This window comes from Megascapheus bottae, chromosome 17, assembly GCF_031878675.1.
Source record: "Megascapheus bottae isolate mThoBot1 chromosome 17, mThoBot2.hap1, whole genome shotgun sequence".
Lineage (NCBI taxonomy): Eukaryota > Metazoa > Chordata > Mammalia > Rodentia > Geomyidae > Megascapheus > Megascapheus bottae.
Window position 1 is genome coordinate 29,171,051 of NC_143525.1, and position 15,210 is coordinate 29,186,260.

Sequence of the window (15,210 nt, forward strand, 5' to 3'; positions counted from 1 at the left end):
AGAATCCACGAGTAGGTCTGATATCACTTCCAGGAGGCAAATTGGACAGGAACACCTGCTAAAAGTATATGACATAGTGGTCATGTGTACCTGTGCCATATCAGTGGTTTGTGGTTACTGGATGTTCATATTTTGGTAGATGATTTATACCGGTTCAAGTAGACTTGTGAGACAGGGGGTGATCAATTCCAGGGCTCATCTATCTAACACACCCTGTCTTGTGGAGGAAATCCCACTACCAGCTTGTTGGGGAAAGGGCAAGAAAGTATAGCAGAAGAGGAATTAAATGGTGGTTGAGTGGCATCAATGTCCCACACATGAAAAAACTACAAGCAGCATCAGTGACAGGACGCTGTCCTCTTCTCACCCCCCAATGTTTAGTGCTTACACAACAGAGAACGGAAGGAAGCCTTCTAAAACTCACACTTTTTTAAGAATGGAAGAAAGTCTTCATTTTTTAATTGTTTTACTACACTTTTTTTAACCATTTAACTTACCTGCCTAAATCTCTCTACAGAGTTTATAATCCAACCATGCCGAAGGGTCTTGCCAGCCTCTAAACCCTTCACTTTTGATTGTTCATGAGTGATGTACATAGCTGAGTAAATGTCCAGGAAAAGTGCATATAATGAACTGCATAAAGGACTTTGCAGTCTCTTCAAACTATTTATAATTTCAGGTAGTCTCTCTCTTTTCTGTTCGTGGAAAAGCCCATCAGGTTTGGCAAATTAACAAAGCAGAGCAGGAAAACTTTGACCTCTTGTTTAGTGTTTGTCCTCTTGCTCAGGACTTTTTTTTTTCTTTTTTCTTTTTTTTAATCACTAGAGTCTCTTAGTAACTTGGGAGGAATGTTTGTATGTGCATGCTTGCACAAGTGGACATGTGCATAAAAAAAAGTTGTGACATTTCAGTGCATGGGGTAAAAGCCCCAGAGCACATGGATTAGAGTTGTACTTGGATGGTTACCTGATCAGTAGGAGAGAAACCCCATTGCGTCTTAATTTTCAGAAACGCTTAGCAGTAGTGTATACTATAGAAGACACTTCGTACTGTAGTAAGGTAGTAATCATCTCTCCCCATTTTGGTTGCCTTTCAAATTCTATTTAGAACATGTTTTGGGATCATTGTTAGCATCTCGGCCTTAGCAAGCTCTTTAGTGTTTTCCTCATTCTGTATCTTTAACCCAAATGGTATTTCCTCAGTTTGGAAACTACCAAGAACTCCAAGGACAGCCTGAGGATTACACCCAGGCTCTTAGTCCCCTCCTGTTCATGGACCCCAATTATTGGGTAAACGCGAATAATTTTCAGTCATGAAGTGATCTAGTTGAGTAAAGATGTTTTGTGGAAGTAACTGTTGGGTTTTTGTTCCCCTAAGAAAGCATTATGCAAAAAGAGTCACTTTTAAGGGCATTTTCAAATAAAGCCATTTGGGGGCTTTTTCAGACAATTTATGGATACCTTGTTTACATTGTGAGTATTAAAATATACATCATCTTGTTGGCCACTCAGTCCTCCAGGCACCCAGGCCCTGGCTGTCCTGTGCATCCTCACTCAGAGCAATGCCATAATGTCAGCCCTTATGGATAAGCGGGTAAAGCCTGGAGCTGACTGTCATCTGTATCCTGTATCACATCCAGCAGTCATTTCCTCAGTGGTGGTGTGTCTTAATAGTGATGGTCGTAATGGTGAATGGGTAGTACGTTTTTGTTTAATTTTGTTTTCCTTTGATGGTAGACAAGATGAAATTTTAGTTGTTTTCAGCACCATCCAATTTAAAAGCATCGTGGACTTTGTTTTCTCTTCTGAACTAAAAAATCAGAGCATGTATTAGATATAAATGTACTTGTTGCCTCAACTCATCCAACATACCTGTATTAGGAAAAGGCCTGCTTCCAAAGATGGAAGCTGCACACTCCTCCCTCCCAGTGACTGAGGTCCCTTGATGCCACAATGAGCTGTTGCAAGGTGCTTCTTTTTTTCCAGCCTGGAAGTGGAGGGTAGCCGGGCCTAGCTTCAGCTGTGAAAAGAGAACCAGCCTCATCTTCTCAATGCCCCAGAGATCTAGGAAAGGATTTCTAAACTAGAATCATCCTTATCAGCTTGAAGATTCTCCCAAGAGATATAGGACTGGTGCTGCCATCTGTGTCACATGATGCTGGTGGCAGCATCCTGTGTACACATACAGAGCTTTCTCCAGTGCTTAACTCAAGCTGATGGCCCAAACTGAAAACTGGGGAACTGACCCTGAAATGCCTCCTAATCAATAAGCCCACCTGGAATGGTTAGGGTTTTATGCTTTGTTGGCTTTTGATTTGCTTGGCATAGCTAAAGGTGCCTTTTTTTTTCTTTTTTTAAACTTTATTTTGTAGGACTTGTTCTAAACATGAAAAACAAGTCCAGAAGATTCACCCACTGACTGTTACCTTTTCCCCCAGGCTACCCCAAACTTTTATGCTCACATTTTATTAAAGCAGGTGCTCCCTGGAATCTCTGGGACCTTTTTGAGGCATTTGAAGCAGAATATAGAGTGGTCTCATCTCCTTCCTTAATCTTCCTGGTGGTTGGGATGTTCCACTTGTATCATAAAGTTTTTTTTATTACTGATGTGCTCCGCTGTTTTTAAATGTGAACTTGTGCGCAAATGTGCAGATTCAATGTTCTTGTTACAGATTGAATAAATTTTTATTTTGAAGATGAAATGTGTGTTTCTTCAAGAACCACAAGGCAAGGTTGGGGGCAGTAATTGGAAAATGTGAAAGGGTTAAAAGGTCAGTAACAGATCCCAGTCAAGCACACCTTGAGGAACTCTACAGGAAAAGATAGAGCCTTCTATCTTCACAAAATAAAAAACGAGAGGAGATAGGATCACTAAAAATTATTTCAGACTGTTTCCAATCAAGTGACCAAGCTGGGAACTTGCCTGGTCAAAGAGGCGTTTGCCAATGTTGCCACCTGAATGTTAAGAGAATGAATAAGCGAAAGGACCAAAATTCCTCCACCATCTGTGGTGCAGAGTGACTGATATGGGACAGCTGCAGTGGTGGGTGAATGACCTCTCTGGACATGGGTGAAATAAAGCTGACAAGCTTTTCACACAGGGTACCTCAGCTCACTGAAACGGGACATGAGTCTCCAAAGAAGCAAAAAGCTTCCACTCTCTTCTACCAGTAAAAGAGAATCTATGATGTGGTACAGGAGGGAAACAGAGCCAAAGAACAGTTCTGACAAATGGGCTGGAGACAAAGTCCCCACTTCACTGTTTCTCCCACTTTTCCCACCTTTACATCATGAGATATTTAAGGTTGCTGTTCACATAGAAGAGCACGGCTATCTAGACACCTCATTTTCCCAATTGTCAAATCTGCTCAAGCTTCAAAAATTAAAAACAAAACTTTCTGAATCATTCTTGTCAGTGGTATGGGCTATTAAGTCCCTAACGGGACAAAGGTAAGGTCATTCCGTAAAATATTCTAAGAGTGCTGGAGTCCCTAACAAAGCTTAGTCTTGGCTTTCTAAGGCAAATGAAGCAAACGATAAGTTACCAGTTCATCTCCAAAAAAATGGCTTCTCGAAATTGGTGCCTGTTCCCTATGGGTTGTTTGCAGTTCAGAGCCCTGCTAAAAGTTCTAAGGGGAGACACCAAACCAAATGGTTTCTTCGCCTGGTTGAGTCTTCATTTTTAACTTTGCTCATGCCCTGGCAGGCCTAGTGGCTAGACCTTCCAGTCCCCAGCGTGATTCCCAGATGATGAAACTGAAGGCTGGATGGACTAGGGGATTCCAACTCCCTAGTCCCACACTATTTTTGTGCAAGTCCTGGATGGAGTCCCTGAGGTTTTGTGCTCGAGGCTAATGCTATACCACTCGAACCACAGCTCCATTTCTAGATTGTGTGTGTGTGTGTGTGTGTGTGTGTGTGTGTGGTTAATTGGAGATAAGAGTCTCATAGACTTCCTGCCTCAGCTGACTTTGAACTACATTTCTCAGATCTCAGCCTCCTAAGTATCTAAGATTTACAGGTACAAGCCACTGGCACCCAGCTTCATTTTGTGTGTGTGTGTGTGTGTGTGTGTGTGTGTGTGTGTGTGTGTGTACTGGGGCTTGAACTCAGGTCTTTATGCTCTTTAGCTTTTTAGCTCAAGAATGGTTAAATGGAGATCAAGAGTCTTGAGAATTTGTCTGAGTTGGCTTTTATCCTGAAATCCCAGCCTCCTCAGTGGCTAGGATTACAGGAGTTACTGGTACCACAGGCACCAGTCCCATACTTTACAGATGAGGGAAGGGGAGGGAGTACCATTTCAGAGTATGAAACAACCAGTGATGAGGTTAGAAACAACTTCACCTAAGGGCAGGAGTTTAGCTTAATGGTAAGTGCCTGCCTAGCATGCACAAAGACCTGAGTTCCATTCCTTGGTACCACATACACAGAAAAAAAGCTGGAAGTGGTTCTGTGGCCCAAGTGGTAGGTCTCTAGCTTTAAGAAAGCTCCAAAACAGTGCTCAGGCCACAGGACTGGCAAAAAAGTGGGGGGGGGGAATGAAAAAAGAAAAACTTAGTCTTCATTTTACATCCCAGAAAATTGCAAAAATAATTGACTGGGGCCAGGAGTTTGGCCTAGTGGTAGAGTGCTTGCCTATCATGCACAAAGACCCAGGTTTGATTCCTCGGTTCCACATACATAGAAAAAAGCTGGAAGTGGTGCTGAGGCTCAAGTGGTAGAGCTCTGGCTTTGAGAAAGCCCAAGGACAGTGCTCAGACCCTGATCTCAAGCCCAGGACTGGCAAAAAAAAAAAAAAAATTGACTAACCAGGTACTGTGGCTCATGCCTATAATCCTAGCTACTCAAGAGGCTGAGATCTGAGGATCAAGGTTCAAAGCCAGCCCAGGCACAAAAGGACCCGAGACTCTTATCTCCAATTAACGTCTAGAAAACAGGAAGTAGTGCTTAGCTCAAGGGTAGGACGGTAGCCTTGAGCCGAAGAGCTGAGGGACAGTGACCAGGCCCAGATTTCAAGCCCCATCACTGACCAAAAGTAAATAAATAAATAAATAAATGAGTGAGTGAGTGAGTCACTGGAGTCTTTTCCCCTTGGAATTTTAAGATTTAAAAACAAAAGGCCAGGAGTGTGGCCTAGTGGTAGAGTACTTGCCTAGCATGCACAAAGACCCAGGTTCAATTCCTCGGTACCATATACACAGAAAAAAAAAAAAAACAGAAGTGGCTCAAGTGGTAGAGTTCTAGCCTTGAGAAAGCCCAAGGACAGTGCTCAGACACTGAGTTCAAGGCCCAGGACCAGCAAAGAAAAAGAAAAAGCCAGAAGGGCCAGAAGCATAGCCTGGTGGTAGAGTGCTCACCTAGCATGCATGAAGCCCTGGGTTTGTTTCCCCAGTACTACATACTCAGAAAAAGCTAGAAATGGCACTGTGACTCAAGTGGCAGATCACTAACTTTGAACAAAAGTATCCAGGACAGTGCCCAGGCCCTGAGTTCAAGCCATAGGACTGGCAAAAAAATAAAAATTTTAAATTTAAAAAAAATTTTGAATAATAAACATGGGCCAGGAGCATGACCTAGTGGTAGAGTGCTGGCCTAGCATGTATAAAGCCCTGGGTTCAATTCCTTGGTACCAGAAATGGCACTGTGGCTCAAATGGCAGAGCACTAGCCTTGAGCAAAATTGTCCAAGGACAGTGCCCAGGCCCAGAGTTCAAAGCCCAGAACTGACAATAAATAAATAAATAAATGCAAACCATTTCATTCACCCTCATGGACCCCTACATCATGAATTATTTCTGGAACACCATCTAGCAATTTCTGGTTTTGTTTCCCTGGAGCCTTCCTGAGAAACAAAGGAGCCTGACTTTGAGGGAACCCCAATGGTTCCCACCACTTTTTTTTCTCAGGGCTTGTCTGTGTCTTCCAGAAGGTTGTGGCCTGTTCATTCCGGGTTGGCCCTGGAAACTGGGAAGTAGTGACTCTCGCCACTTCATTCTCCAGCGTCTTGCCATAGAAGGGAAGAAACCAGTGTTCTGCAACTAACTACTGGTTATTCTTCCCTATATTTCTGATCCGGTTACTTTTATTTTTTTTAATCCCCTTGACCTTGAACAATATTCAGAATCTATGGGTCTTTGGGAGCTCTCCCCTTGACAAACAGGTACCATGCCCACCAAGGCCCGGAAAACATTAGGAGTCGAGCTAAGCATCTGGCTGTTCTAACCCCTAAGATGTGGCTATAGACTTCCGTGCCAGTCTCCTTCCCCTGAACCTGGTGCCGGGGGAGAGGGGAGCAGGGTCAAGGTGGAGTCCCAGCTACTTTCTTCCCTGCTCGGTGAAATCTACTCGTAGGGCGAAACGCCTGTCACACGGTACTGGCGTTTTTCCTAAGGTTCTCAAATGATCGCTGTTGCTCTTATCCGTCCCGGACCCTCACGGCGCTCCTCCAGGGCCGGGATGTTCCCTCGGAGCATCTTCGCGGGCCTCCTCCCGGCGGTGGCTGGCCCTGCAGCCCCGCGGCCCCGCAGCCCAGGCGAGCTAAATCGGGAGCACGATTGCGGCAGGAATGCGGCGGCGCCGAGGCACCTGATCCCGGGCGGCCGGCGCTCCGGGCGGGCGCGCGCCCCGGGCCGGCCGGCTCTCACTCTCCGTGCCTCACTTTGCACCCGGGGAACCTGGGCCAACCCAGGGGCAGCCGAGAGAAAGAAGGGGCGCGTTCACCCTGCGCACTTACTTGTGACGTTTCACCCAGCCGGGTAGACTGTGGGCGGGGGGTCTCTGTGGTGGGGGAGAAGGGGGAGTGGTCTTTCCCGCCTCTGGAAGGGGCGTGGCCGCTTTGAGCCTGGCCCCGCCCCCGGGAGGCCCCGCCCCCTACAGTGGATGGCAGCGGCAGCTGGGACTGCAGCGGAGCGCGGCGCTGGACAGCCGCGGGCAGCGGCCGGAGCGTGCAGCCGACACCCGGGTCCCAGACGCCCTGGACACCCGGAGAAACCCGCCCAGGTGCCTTGACGCCCTCCTCGGCCCGCAGCGTATCCCCAGGCCGCCCTGCTGAGAAGTCGCGGCGTGAGCGCCCTCCCGTCCGCCCTAGGACCAGGTACCCCCCCCCACACACACACACTCTTCCACGCGCACACGCACACGCCACGCGGCCGGCCGAGCGGGCGCGGTCTCCCGAGGGACCCGAAGTCTGCGCCCCCTCCCCCGCGCCACCAAATTCAGCCTGGGCAGGGCGGACTTGGTGTCTATATTTGGCCGGACGGCTGGCTGGTGCGTGCTGACACCTCGTGTCACAAGAACGCAGTGCTGGGACAGGAGGCCTGGGGAGGGTGCGGGGAGGCCCGGCCTCGGGCCTGGGGCCGCAGGAGCTGCTTGAAGGGCACCGGGATGCCTGGGGCTGGGGAGGGACGGTACCTTCGGAAGAACTTGCTCTGGAAGAGAGCAGCGGACATAGCTCATTCGCACTTCGCCCTTCCTCCCCACCCCTAGAAATCTGGTGGTGGCCCCGAGGTGGAGGATCCCCGCTTCCAAAAGAGTTTACTAGGTGAAAGACCCAAGAGAGGGCAAAGCAACCAAAGGAGAAGCTGGACTTAAAAGCTTGGTGTGCAAAAATCCAAAGACCATAATGACCAGGGCCTTTTGGAGAAGGCAGTGTAGGGCTGAATGGAAGAAGAGAATCCAACTTTATACTGAGCTCCCTTCCCCCGCCGCCTCATCTCAAGAATAGGAGGAAAGTGATGAGAACAGTAGCCAGCTCAGGCTAGCTGACAGGAAGAATTTCTCCTATGGCAAATTTGTAAGAAAATGTTAGGATCCTGGAGACTACAGTGGAAGCCCAGTAACTGGCTTTGAGCCAACAGCCTATGCCCAAAGCCTCTGATTCTAGACAGGTGCCTCTAGGATAGACAACCACTCTGTAAAAAGATCATCCTCCAAGGCCAACAGTGGAAGGGAGTCTGGTATCGAGACTTCCCTGAACAGTCTTATCTTCGGGGAGCTTTCTGCTTGCCAGGCTTCATTCCCCTCAGCCTGGGTCCCTAATGAGAGTTCAGGCCAAATCTGAACCCTGAGTTAGTTAGACCCTCACATTCACAGCATTTGACAGGTGACAAAGAACTATCTCCTACTTTGATTACCTTGAAGAAAGCTCCCATTCTGACTAGATAACCCTTCTTACTGGCCACCTCTTCCACTCCTTCTCCCTCCCGCAGCTCACAGGATTAAGGACCAAAGGCACTTCTGGGCACGGAGATCCTCTATCTCTGCTTCAGCTATGAGCCGGCGTGTGGTTCGGCAGAGCAAGTTCCGCCACGTGTTTGGCCAGGCAGCAAAGGCTGACCAGGCCTATGAGGACATCCGGGTGTCCAAGGTCACATGGGACAGCTCCTTCTGTGCTGTGAACCCCAAATTCCTGGCTATTATTGTGGAGGCTGGAGGTGGTGGTGCCTTCATTGTCCTGCCTTTGGCCAAGGTAGAGGATGATGGGAGGTAAATAAGCGGGAGGACTCTGGTTTGGGGACCCTGGGGGCTCCTAAAAGCAGCCTAAATTTTCACTGAGGTCCATTCATCAGATAGGAGGACACTTGGTATGGATCAGCTGCCCCCTATTCCTGAAGCCCTCCAGGACCAGTGGGGAAAGTCCCTCACCACGCCAAGAGCAGCAGTGTCACTGTGCCCACCCCCCACTCCCTAGGCCATCCATCTCTATTCAGCACCTTGCTTTGGGTAGAGATCAGGATGTGAGTTGGGTGATGAAGATGGCAGGACTTAGCGAGATTCTGTCCCTGTCTCTCCTGATGCTACCTGTACTCCCTCGCGTTTGAGGGCTGGAGATCCTCCTTCCTCAGAGATGGATGCCCATTTGATTAAATCACATCCCAGAGCAGCACACTTAAGAATAGAGTCAGACTCTATTCAAAGAATTCCTGACTCCTCCCACTTTGGTTCTGGCTATGGGGTAGAATGAGAGTAAAGGGCAGGGACATAACATTTAAGACCAGTGCCCTCCCTACCCTAGGGAACAGGGCCAGGCAATGACTGTCATTTTTATAAAACAACCTGAAGACTCTATACTCACGATGGACACCCAAAGGCATGACCTTGACTGGGATTCTGGCCCCTATACTACAGGGGGGAGGCACAGTAGCAAGGTCAAGAAGAGACCTGACAATAGTCTGTGACTCACCCAGGACGATGCAGATGCAGACACTATCCAGAGACAGCATCCTCAAGGCTCAGATTTCAGCTAGAGCCACCTCCTCCCCAACTATGACTGCCGTTTCAGTGCTTCATGGCTGCTGCCTGGTCTATATCAATGCCAGTCCCTGCAAAGGCCTGAGAGCCCCAACAAGCAGTCCGTGAAGACCAAAATAGTTGAGTTCCCAGCCCCTATTAAAGAATAATAGGACTGACAAATAAAAAAGGGGATGGGGGAATAATAGGCTTCATGATTTCCTTTTCCTGTGTTCCCAAGGTAAAATCAGTGACAAAAGAGAGATTGCCAGGGCTGGTTAGGGACACTGAACTAAGTACTGTTTCATGTTGGTTTCTTTGCACAGACAGACTGAAGAAGAGTGTTCTCATATGTTCATGGACTGCAGTGGGCAATAGTCCTAAGTACTGAGAGTCAATGGCAAGAGAATCATAAGTTTGAGGACAGCTACATAGCCCCTGTCAAAAAAAATAGCCTTTTCCATATACATGTCTTTTCCTTCTTTCTTTCTTTCTTTCTTTCTTTCTTTCTTTCTTTCTTTCTTTCTTTCTAGTCTATTGTGGGGCTTGAACTCTGGGCTGTCCCTGAGCTCTTCAGCTCAAGGCTAGCATCCTACCACTTTAAGCCACAGTGCCACTTCCGGTTTTCTATTAGTTAATTGGAGATGAGTCTCATGGACTTTTGTGCTAGACTGGCTTTGAAGCACAATCCTCAGATCTCACCCTTCTGAGTAGTTAGGGTTACAGGCGTGAGCCACTGACGCCTGGCTTAGGTGCCTTTTCTTTTTATGTTTTGTCTGTCTGTCTTTCTTTCTTTCTTTCTTTTTGCCAGTCTTGAGGCTCGAACTCAGGGCCTGGGCACTATCCTTGGACACGTTTTGCTCAAGGTTAGTGTTCTGCCACTTGAGCCACAGTGCCACTTCTGACTTTTTCTGTGCTTAAGTGTCTCTTCAAGACCACTAGACTAAAAGTTTAGCTGAATTCTTTACTAGACTCTTATTGTGGGTCCTGGCTTACTTCTCAGATTCCCAAATAGAAATTATTTCAACTTTCTGCCTTTAGACAAGCTCAGAGTAAACTTTGAGGTTAGAGGTTAAGAGTCAACTCGGCAAACAGAAAACAAATTATATACAGTTGGCATATAACAAATCCACTTCCCATTCCAAAAGCTCACACAGGATGAGCCAGTGAACGTAGCTCCGTGGCAGAGTGCTTGCCTAGCTAGTATGTATGAGGCCCTGGGTTAGATCTCTCGCACTGAAATGCACACATATTCAGACGGCACACAGGAGAGTGGCCCCAAGTCTCCCTCTCTGATCTTTGCAGACAGGACGAGTGGATAAGAACTACCCTCTGGTTACTGGACACACTGCCCCTGTGTTGGACATTGACTGGTGCCCCCACAATGACAACGTTATCGCCAGCGCCTCGGATGACACTACCATCATGGTAGGAGCCAGGTGGATGCCATCAGCATTGACAGAATAATATGGACAGCTGTCTCACCTGGGCTGGGGAAGGTGATAGGAAATGCAGAGTCCCAGAGTCCTGCCCTGCCCTGCCCTGCCCTGCCCATTAACCAGGCTATTTTTAACTCCATGCCCATTCCCTCCCAGGATGCACTGCTTAGGACTAATTATAGCCATGGATCACTTGGGGCCCAAAGAGCAGAGGAACAATGACTGCTGGAGTGAATGGAGAGGTCTCTGGAGAGCTGGCAGTGCCCACCTCTGGTTCCCAGCTGCCCCTGCCCTCTGCAGACACTGCTAGATCTCTCATTTCCACTGGAGACAGCCTCTTGGAGAGCTAAGAAGTAAAGATGGAGGGTAGAGAGTAATTAAGGGCTGGTTCCTTATCCCACCCACACTTTGCCCTTTTCTTCCTGTCCAGGTGTGGCAAATCCCAGACTACACTCCTGTGCGCAACATCACAGAACCTGTCATCACACTTGAAGGCCACTCCAAGCGAGTGGGCATCCTCTCCTGGCATCCTACTGCCAGGAATGTCCTGCTTAGTGCAGGTGCGAGAGCTCCGGGAGGACCCCTGCTGTGCATGGAGGGTGGGTGGCAGAGGTGAGGTCCAGGTGACCAGATGTGGCCTCTCTGGATAGGGGGTGATAACGTGATCATCATCTGGAACGTGGGCACGGGAGAGGTGCTGCTGAGCCTGGACGACACGCACCCCGACCTCATCCACAGCGTGTGCTGGAACCACAACGGCAGCCTGCTAGCCACCACCTGCAAGGACAAGACCCTGCGCGTCATCGATCCCCGGAAAGGCCAAGTGGTGGCGGTGAGTACCTCACCTCGGCTACCAGCCGTTACCTGGTGACCAGCGGCCAGCACTCCATATGCAGCCATCAGAGCCCCTGGTCCAGCTTTCACCGGTCCTGCCCCTACTCCAGAGGTCGTGGCTCCACACAAGTGTCTGCAACCACAACCTCAACCCCCCGCCCCTCAAAATCTCCAGCCCTGCAATGCTCTGCCCTGCTCTTGTTCCTCCCGCCCCCCTTCCCCTCCTTTCACCTCTCCCGCATCTTAGAAGCTTTGAGATTGAGGAGGGGGAGACGCTGGAAATCCCCTCTCCCATCAGAACCTGCATGAACACCGAGCTCCCGGACCCTCTCCTCTCAGAGGGTCCCAGCGCCATCCTCCCGGGTCTGGGGGTCTGACCATGGTTGGCGGGCTGGCGTCTTCCTGCTCTTGTTGACCCTGGCCGCGCGTCCTCACTCACCGTGTAACCTGGGGCGCGGGAGCGCGCGCGCGGGTGGCGCGGCGGCGGCGTGGCGCGCGCGGCGGGCGGGCGCGCTAACCCACTCACCCCGTGAGCAGGAGCGAGCCCGGCCTCACGAGGGCGCCCGCCCGCTGCGGGCCGTCTTCACCGCGGACGGGAAGCTGCTCAGCACCGGCTTCAGCAGGATGAGTGAGCGGCAACTCGCGCTCTGGGACCCGGTAGGCCAGGCCGCGCCAGGCACGATCGCTCGCTCGCTCGCTCGCTCGCTCCCTCCTTCCTTCGCCGCCGGGTCGGCCCGGAGGCCCGCCCGCCCCGAGGGCAGTGACCCGCACCCAGGACACCGGAGCCGAGAAGCCAGACGACCTCGCCTGCTCTAGGGATCAGCCTTAGAGGGCGCTTGAGGCTCGGGGTCTGCGGACAGCCGCGCCGTCTTCTGCTCTCTCTTGGCCTAGATGTTCTCCAGGGCGCGGCGCAGCCATGGCCCCCGACCCCCAAGGACCCCTAGTGAATTCTTAGGACCCTTTATCGCTCCCTGTCTCCACCCCAGCACCCAAGACAGCACATGGGGCTGCCCGGCCCTCCTGGTTCCCCAGAGCAGACAGCTGGGTGATGCCCCTCCCTTCTCCCCTCCCTCAGGAGAGGTTTGCGGCCCACGAGGGGATGAGGCCCATGCGGGCTGTCTTCACGCGCCAGGGCCATATCTTCACCACGGGATTCACCCGCATGAGCCAGCGAGAGCTGGGCCTGTGGGACCCGGTAACACAGCTGGAGGCTTGGGGGTGTGTGCCCCGGGGACTGGCATCACGGGAGAGGGGCCACGCGCCCCCACCCACCCACAGGCCAGGCCCGCCGGGACAGGGCTGGAGGCTGCGGCTGCCTCCGCGGCGCCTGCCGCCCCCACCCCACCCCCTGTGCCCATTCGCCGCGTCGCCCGGAGGAGTTCGCGCTGGCGCCTCCACCTGGTGATGCCGAGTCCCTGGGGGTGGTTTGCCGTGACTGCATGCAGAGGCGCGGGGCGGGGGGGGGGGGCGGCGGCAAGTGGGTACAAGTACTGGGGTGACAAGTCGAAGGGAGGAACCTGTCGCTCTGTGCTATGCGTGCACAGAGGATTTGGGGCAGGCAGGAAGCGCAGAGGGGGATTCCTAAGGCTAAGCCAGGCAGATCACGCCTCCTGTGCCCGGGCAGAACAACTTCGAGGAGCCAGTGGCCCTGCAGGAGATGGACACAAGCAATGGAGTCCTCCTGCCCTTCTACGATCCGGACTCCAGCATCGTCTACCTGTGCGGCAAGGTGCTCTGCTCGGGGCCCGGAGGGAGACTGCGCGGATGGGGAGACGTGGGGGCCCAGCCCGGACCCGCTGAACCCACTGGTTTTGCAGGGCGACAGCAGTATTCGGTACTTCGAAATTACCGACGAGCCTCCTTTCGTGCACTACCTGAACACGTTCAGCAGCAAAGAGCCGCAGCGGGGCATGGGTTTCATGCCCAAGCGGGGGCTGGATGTCAGCAAGTGCGAGATTGCCAGGTGAGCAGCCTCGCCCCCCCCCATGCCTCCCTCCACCCCCGTGCCAGGTCTTTCTTGACCTTTGGGGATGGGGGGGAGACTGAGGTGAGATCAAATAGATCTTTTTTCAGTACCAGCCACAGGAGCCTGGCCTTCTCTGATGACACCCAGTGAGAAGTGTTTTGCCTTAGGACTGATGGGGAGTGTAAAGATGCAGGCAGGTGGTAGACGCCACACCTGTGGCCTTCCAACCCCGGGGCCAAGAGGCGAGAATGGACGACGCTGAGCAGCATTTCCTTGCAGGTTCTACAAGCTGCACGAACGGAAGTGTGAGCCCATCGTCATGACTGTGCCTCGCAAGGTGAGGATGGGACGGGGCCTCAGAGGTGGACCGCAGGCTCAGCGCCCCGGCTCACCGGAGTCTGCCTGTTCACCCACTCCCCCTTCCGCAGTCAGACCTGTTCCAGGACGATCTATACCCGGACACGCCCGGCCCGGAGCCAGCCTTGGAAGCCGATGAATGGTTATCAGGCCAAGATGCTGAGCCTGTGCTCATTTCACTGAAGGAGGGCTATGTGCCCCCCAAGCACCGCGAGCTCCGGGTCACCAAGCGCAACGTCCTGGACGTGCGCCCGCCCTCCGGCCCCCGCCGCAGCCAATCCGCTAGCGACGCCTCCTTGTCGGTGAGGGCTTGACCCGCTGTGCCCAGACTCACTGTGCATAGCCCCCTCAGAACCCTCTCTCTGACATGGCCTCTGTCCTTCACGCCCCGCAGGAACACACCCTGGAGACGCTGCTGGAGGAGATCAAGGCCCTCCGCGAGCGCGTGCAGGCACAGGAGGAGCGCATCACCGCTTTGGAGAATATGCTGTGTGAATTGGTGGATGGCACTGACTAGCCCGCAGACCCCCAGGCAGGACGGAGTGGGACGCGTGGACTCCACCCCGCGCTGGCTTTTGGTCTAGGACGCCGACCCCACCTGCCTGGGTCCCTGGATTGGGGTTCATCCGGACTAGGAAGGAAATCCCACCCCTCCCCAGACACTTGGACAAATGGAGCGCTGGCGAGATTCTGTCTGGCAGGGGCCAGGTTGCACGCAAGAGCTGGCCTAGGAAGGCCTCGGCAGTGGTGCTGCGAAGCGAGGTGATGTCCACCTCAAGTTCTCACCCAGGGCAGGGCAAGTGCTTCGTCTTTGCGCCATGCTTGTGCAAGTTAGGAAGTTTGTGCCTGGTCCCAAAGGGAAGACTTCCCCTGTTGGGGAAAATCAACTATTTTTCAATCAGCTTACTTGCTTAACCACCCACTCGTGGTAAGCCAGCCAGGCAGACCCCCAGTTCTGCAGACACCCACACAATCCTTTACCACGTCCAACCACTGGATATACTCAGAAGCCTAAGGCAGTGGGCTCTCCTTTCCTATGGCCAGAGAGGGTGGTTTCCTTGAGACAGTCCCTGCCTAAGAAATCTCAGGAGATCTGGCATGAGGAACTAGGTTCATCTACACCCAGCAAGCATAGTGCCCCACCCCCACTCTCCTGCTATGGCCTTGACTCTGTGAGGAAAACAATGAAATGTTTTACTAAATCTGTGCCTCCTGCCTCCTGGGTGAGACTGAGGGAGAGCCCCCTAGCCTCTGCAAGTGCTGGGAGCCTAGAAAATGCAACCCTGACCTAAGGACCCCCCACCAGGCAGCAGTTAAACCTCAGAGTCCACACACGATGGCACGACAGGACCCCAACTCTCCCAGTAAAGCAGGGAAGGAAAGCCTCC

At 52.0% G+C, this 15,210-nt stretch overlaps 1 protein-coding gene across 4 annotated transcripts; it reads left to right on the forward strand.

Moving 5' to 3' along the window:
- Positions 1 to 6,888: 6,888 nt before the first annotated feature.
- On the forward strand, positions 6,889 to 15,204 carry Coro6 (coronin 6). 4 transcript variants are annotated; one of them, XM_090350534.1, is made up of 12 exons: positions 6,889 to 7,091; positions 8,206 to 8,465; positions 10,532 to 10,654; positions 11,096 to 11,225; positions 11,316 to 11,497; positions 12,037 to 12,156; positions 12,575 to 12,694; positions 13,124 to 13,228; positions 13,317 to 13,462; positions 13,745 to 13,802; positions 13,894 to 14,124; positions 14,217 to 15,204. In XM_090350534.1, exons 2-12 carry the CDS (start codon positions 8,268 to 8,270, stop codon positions 14,337 to 14,339), a joined length of 1,536 nt encoding a protein of 511 aa, XP_090206660.1. In that variant the 5' UTR covers positions 6,889 to 7,091; positions 8,206 to 8,267; the 3' UTR covers positions 14,340 to 15,204. The 4 variants fall into 4 exon arrangements, with proteins under 4 accessions (XP_090206660.1, XP_090206657.1, XP_090206658.1 ...); XM_090350531.1 differs by lacking the exon at positions 12,037 to 12,156; XM_090350532.1 differs by lacking the exons at positions 12,037 to 12,156; positions 12,575 to 12,694.
- The last annotated feature ends 6 nt before the right edge of the window (positions 15,205 to 15,210 follow it).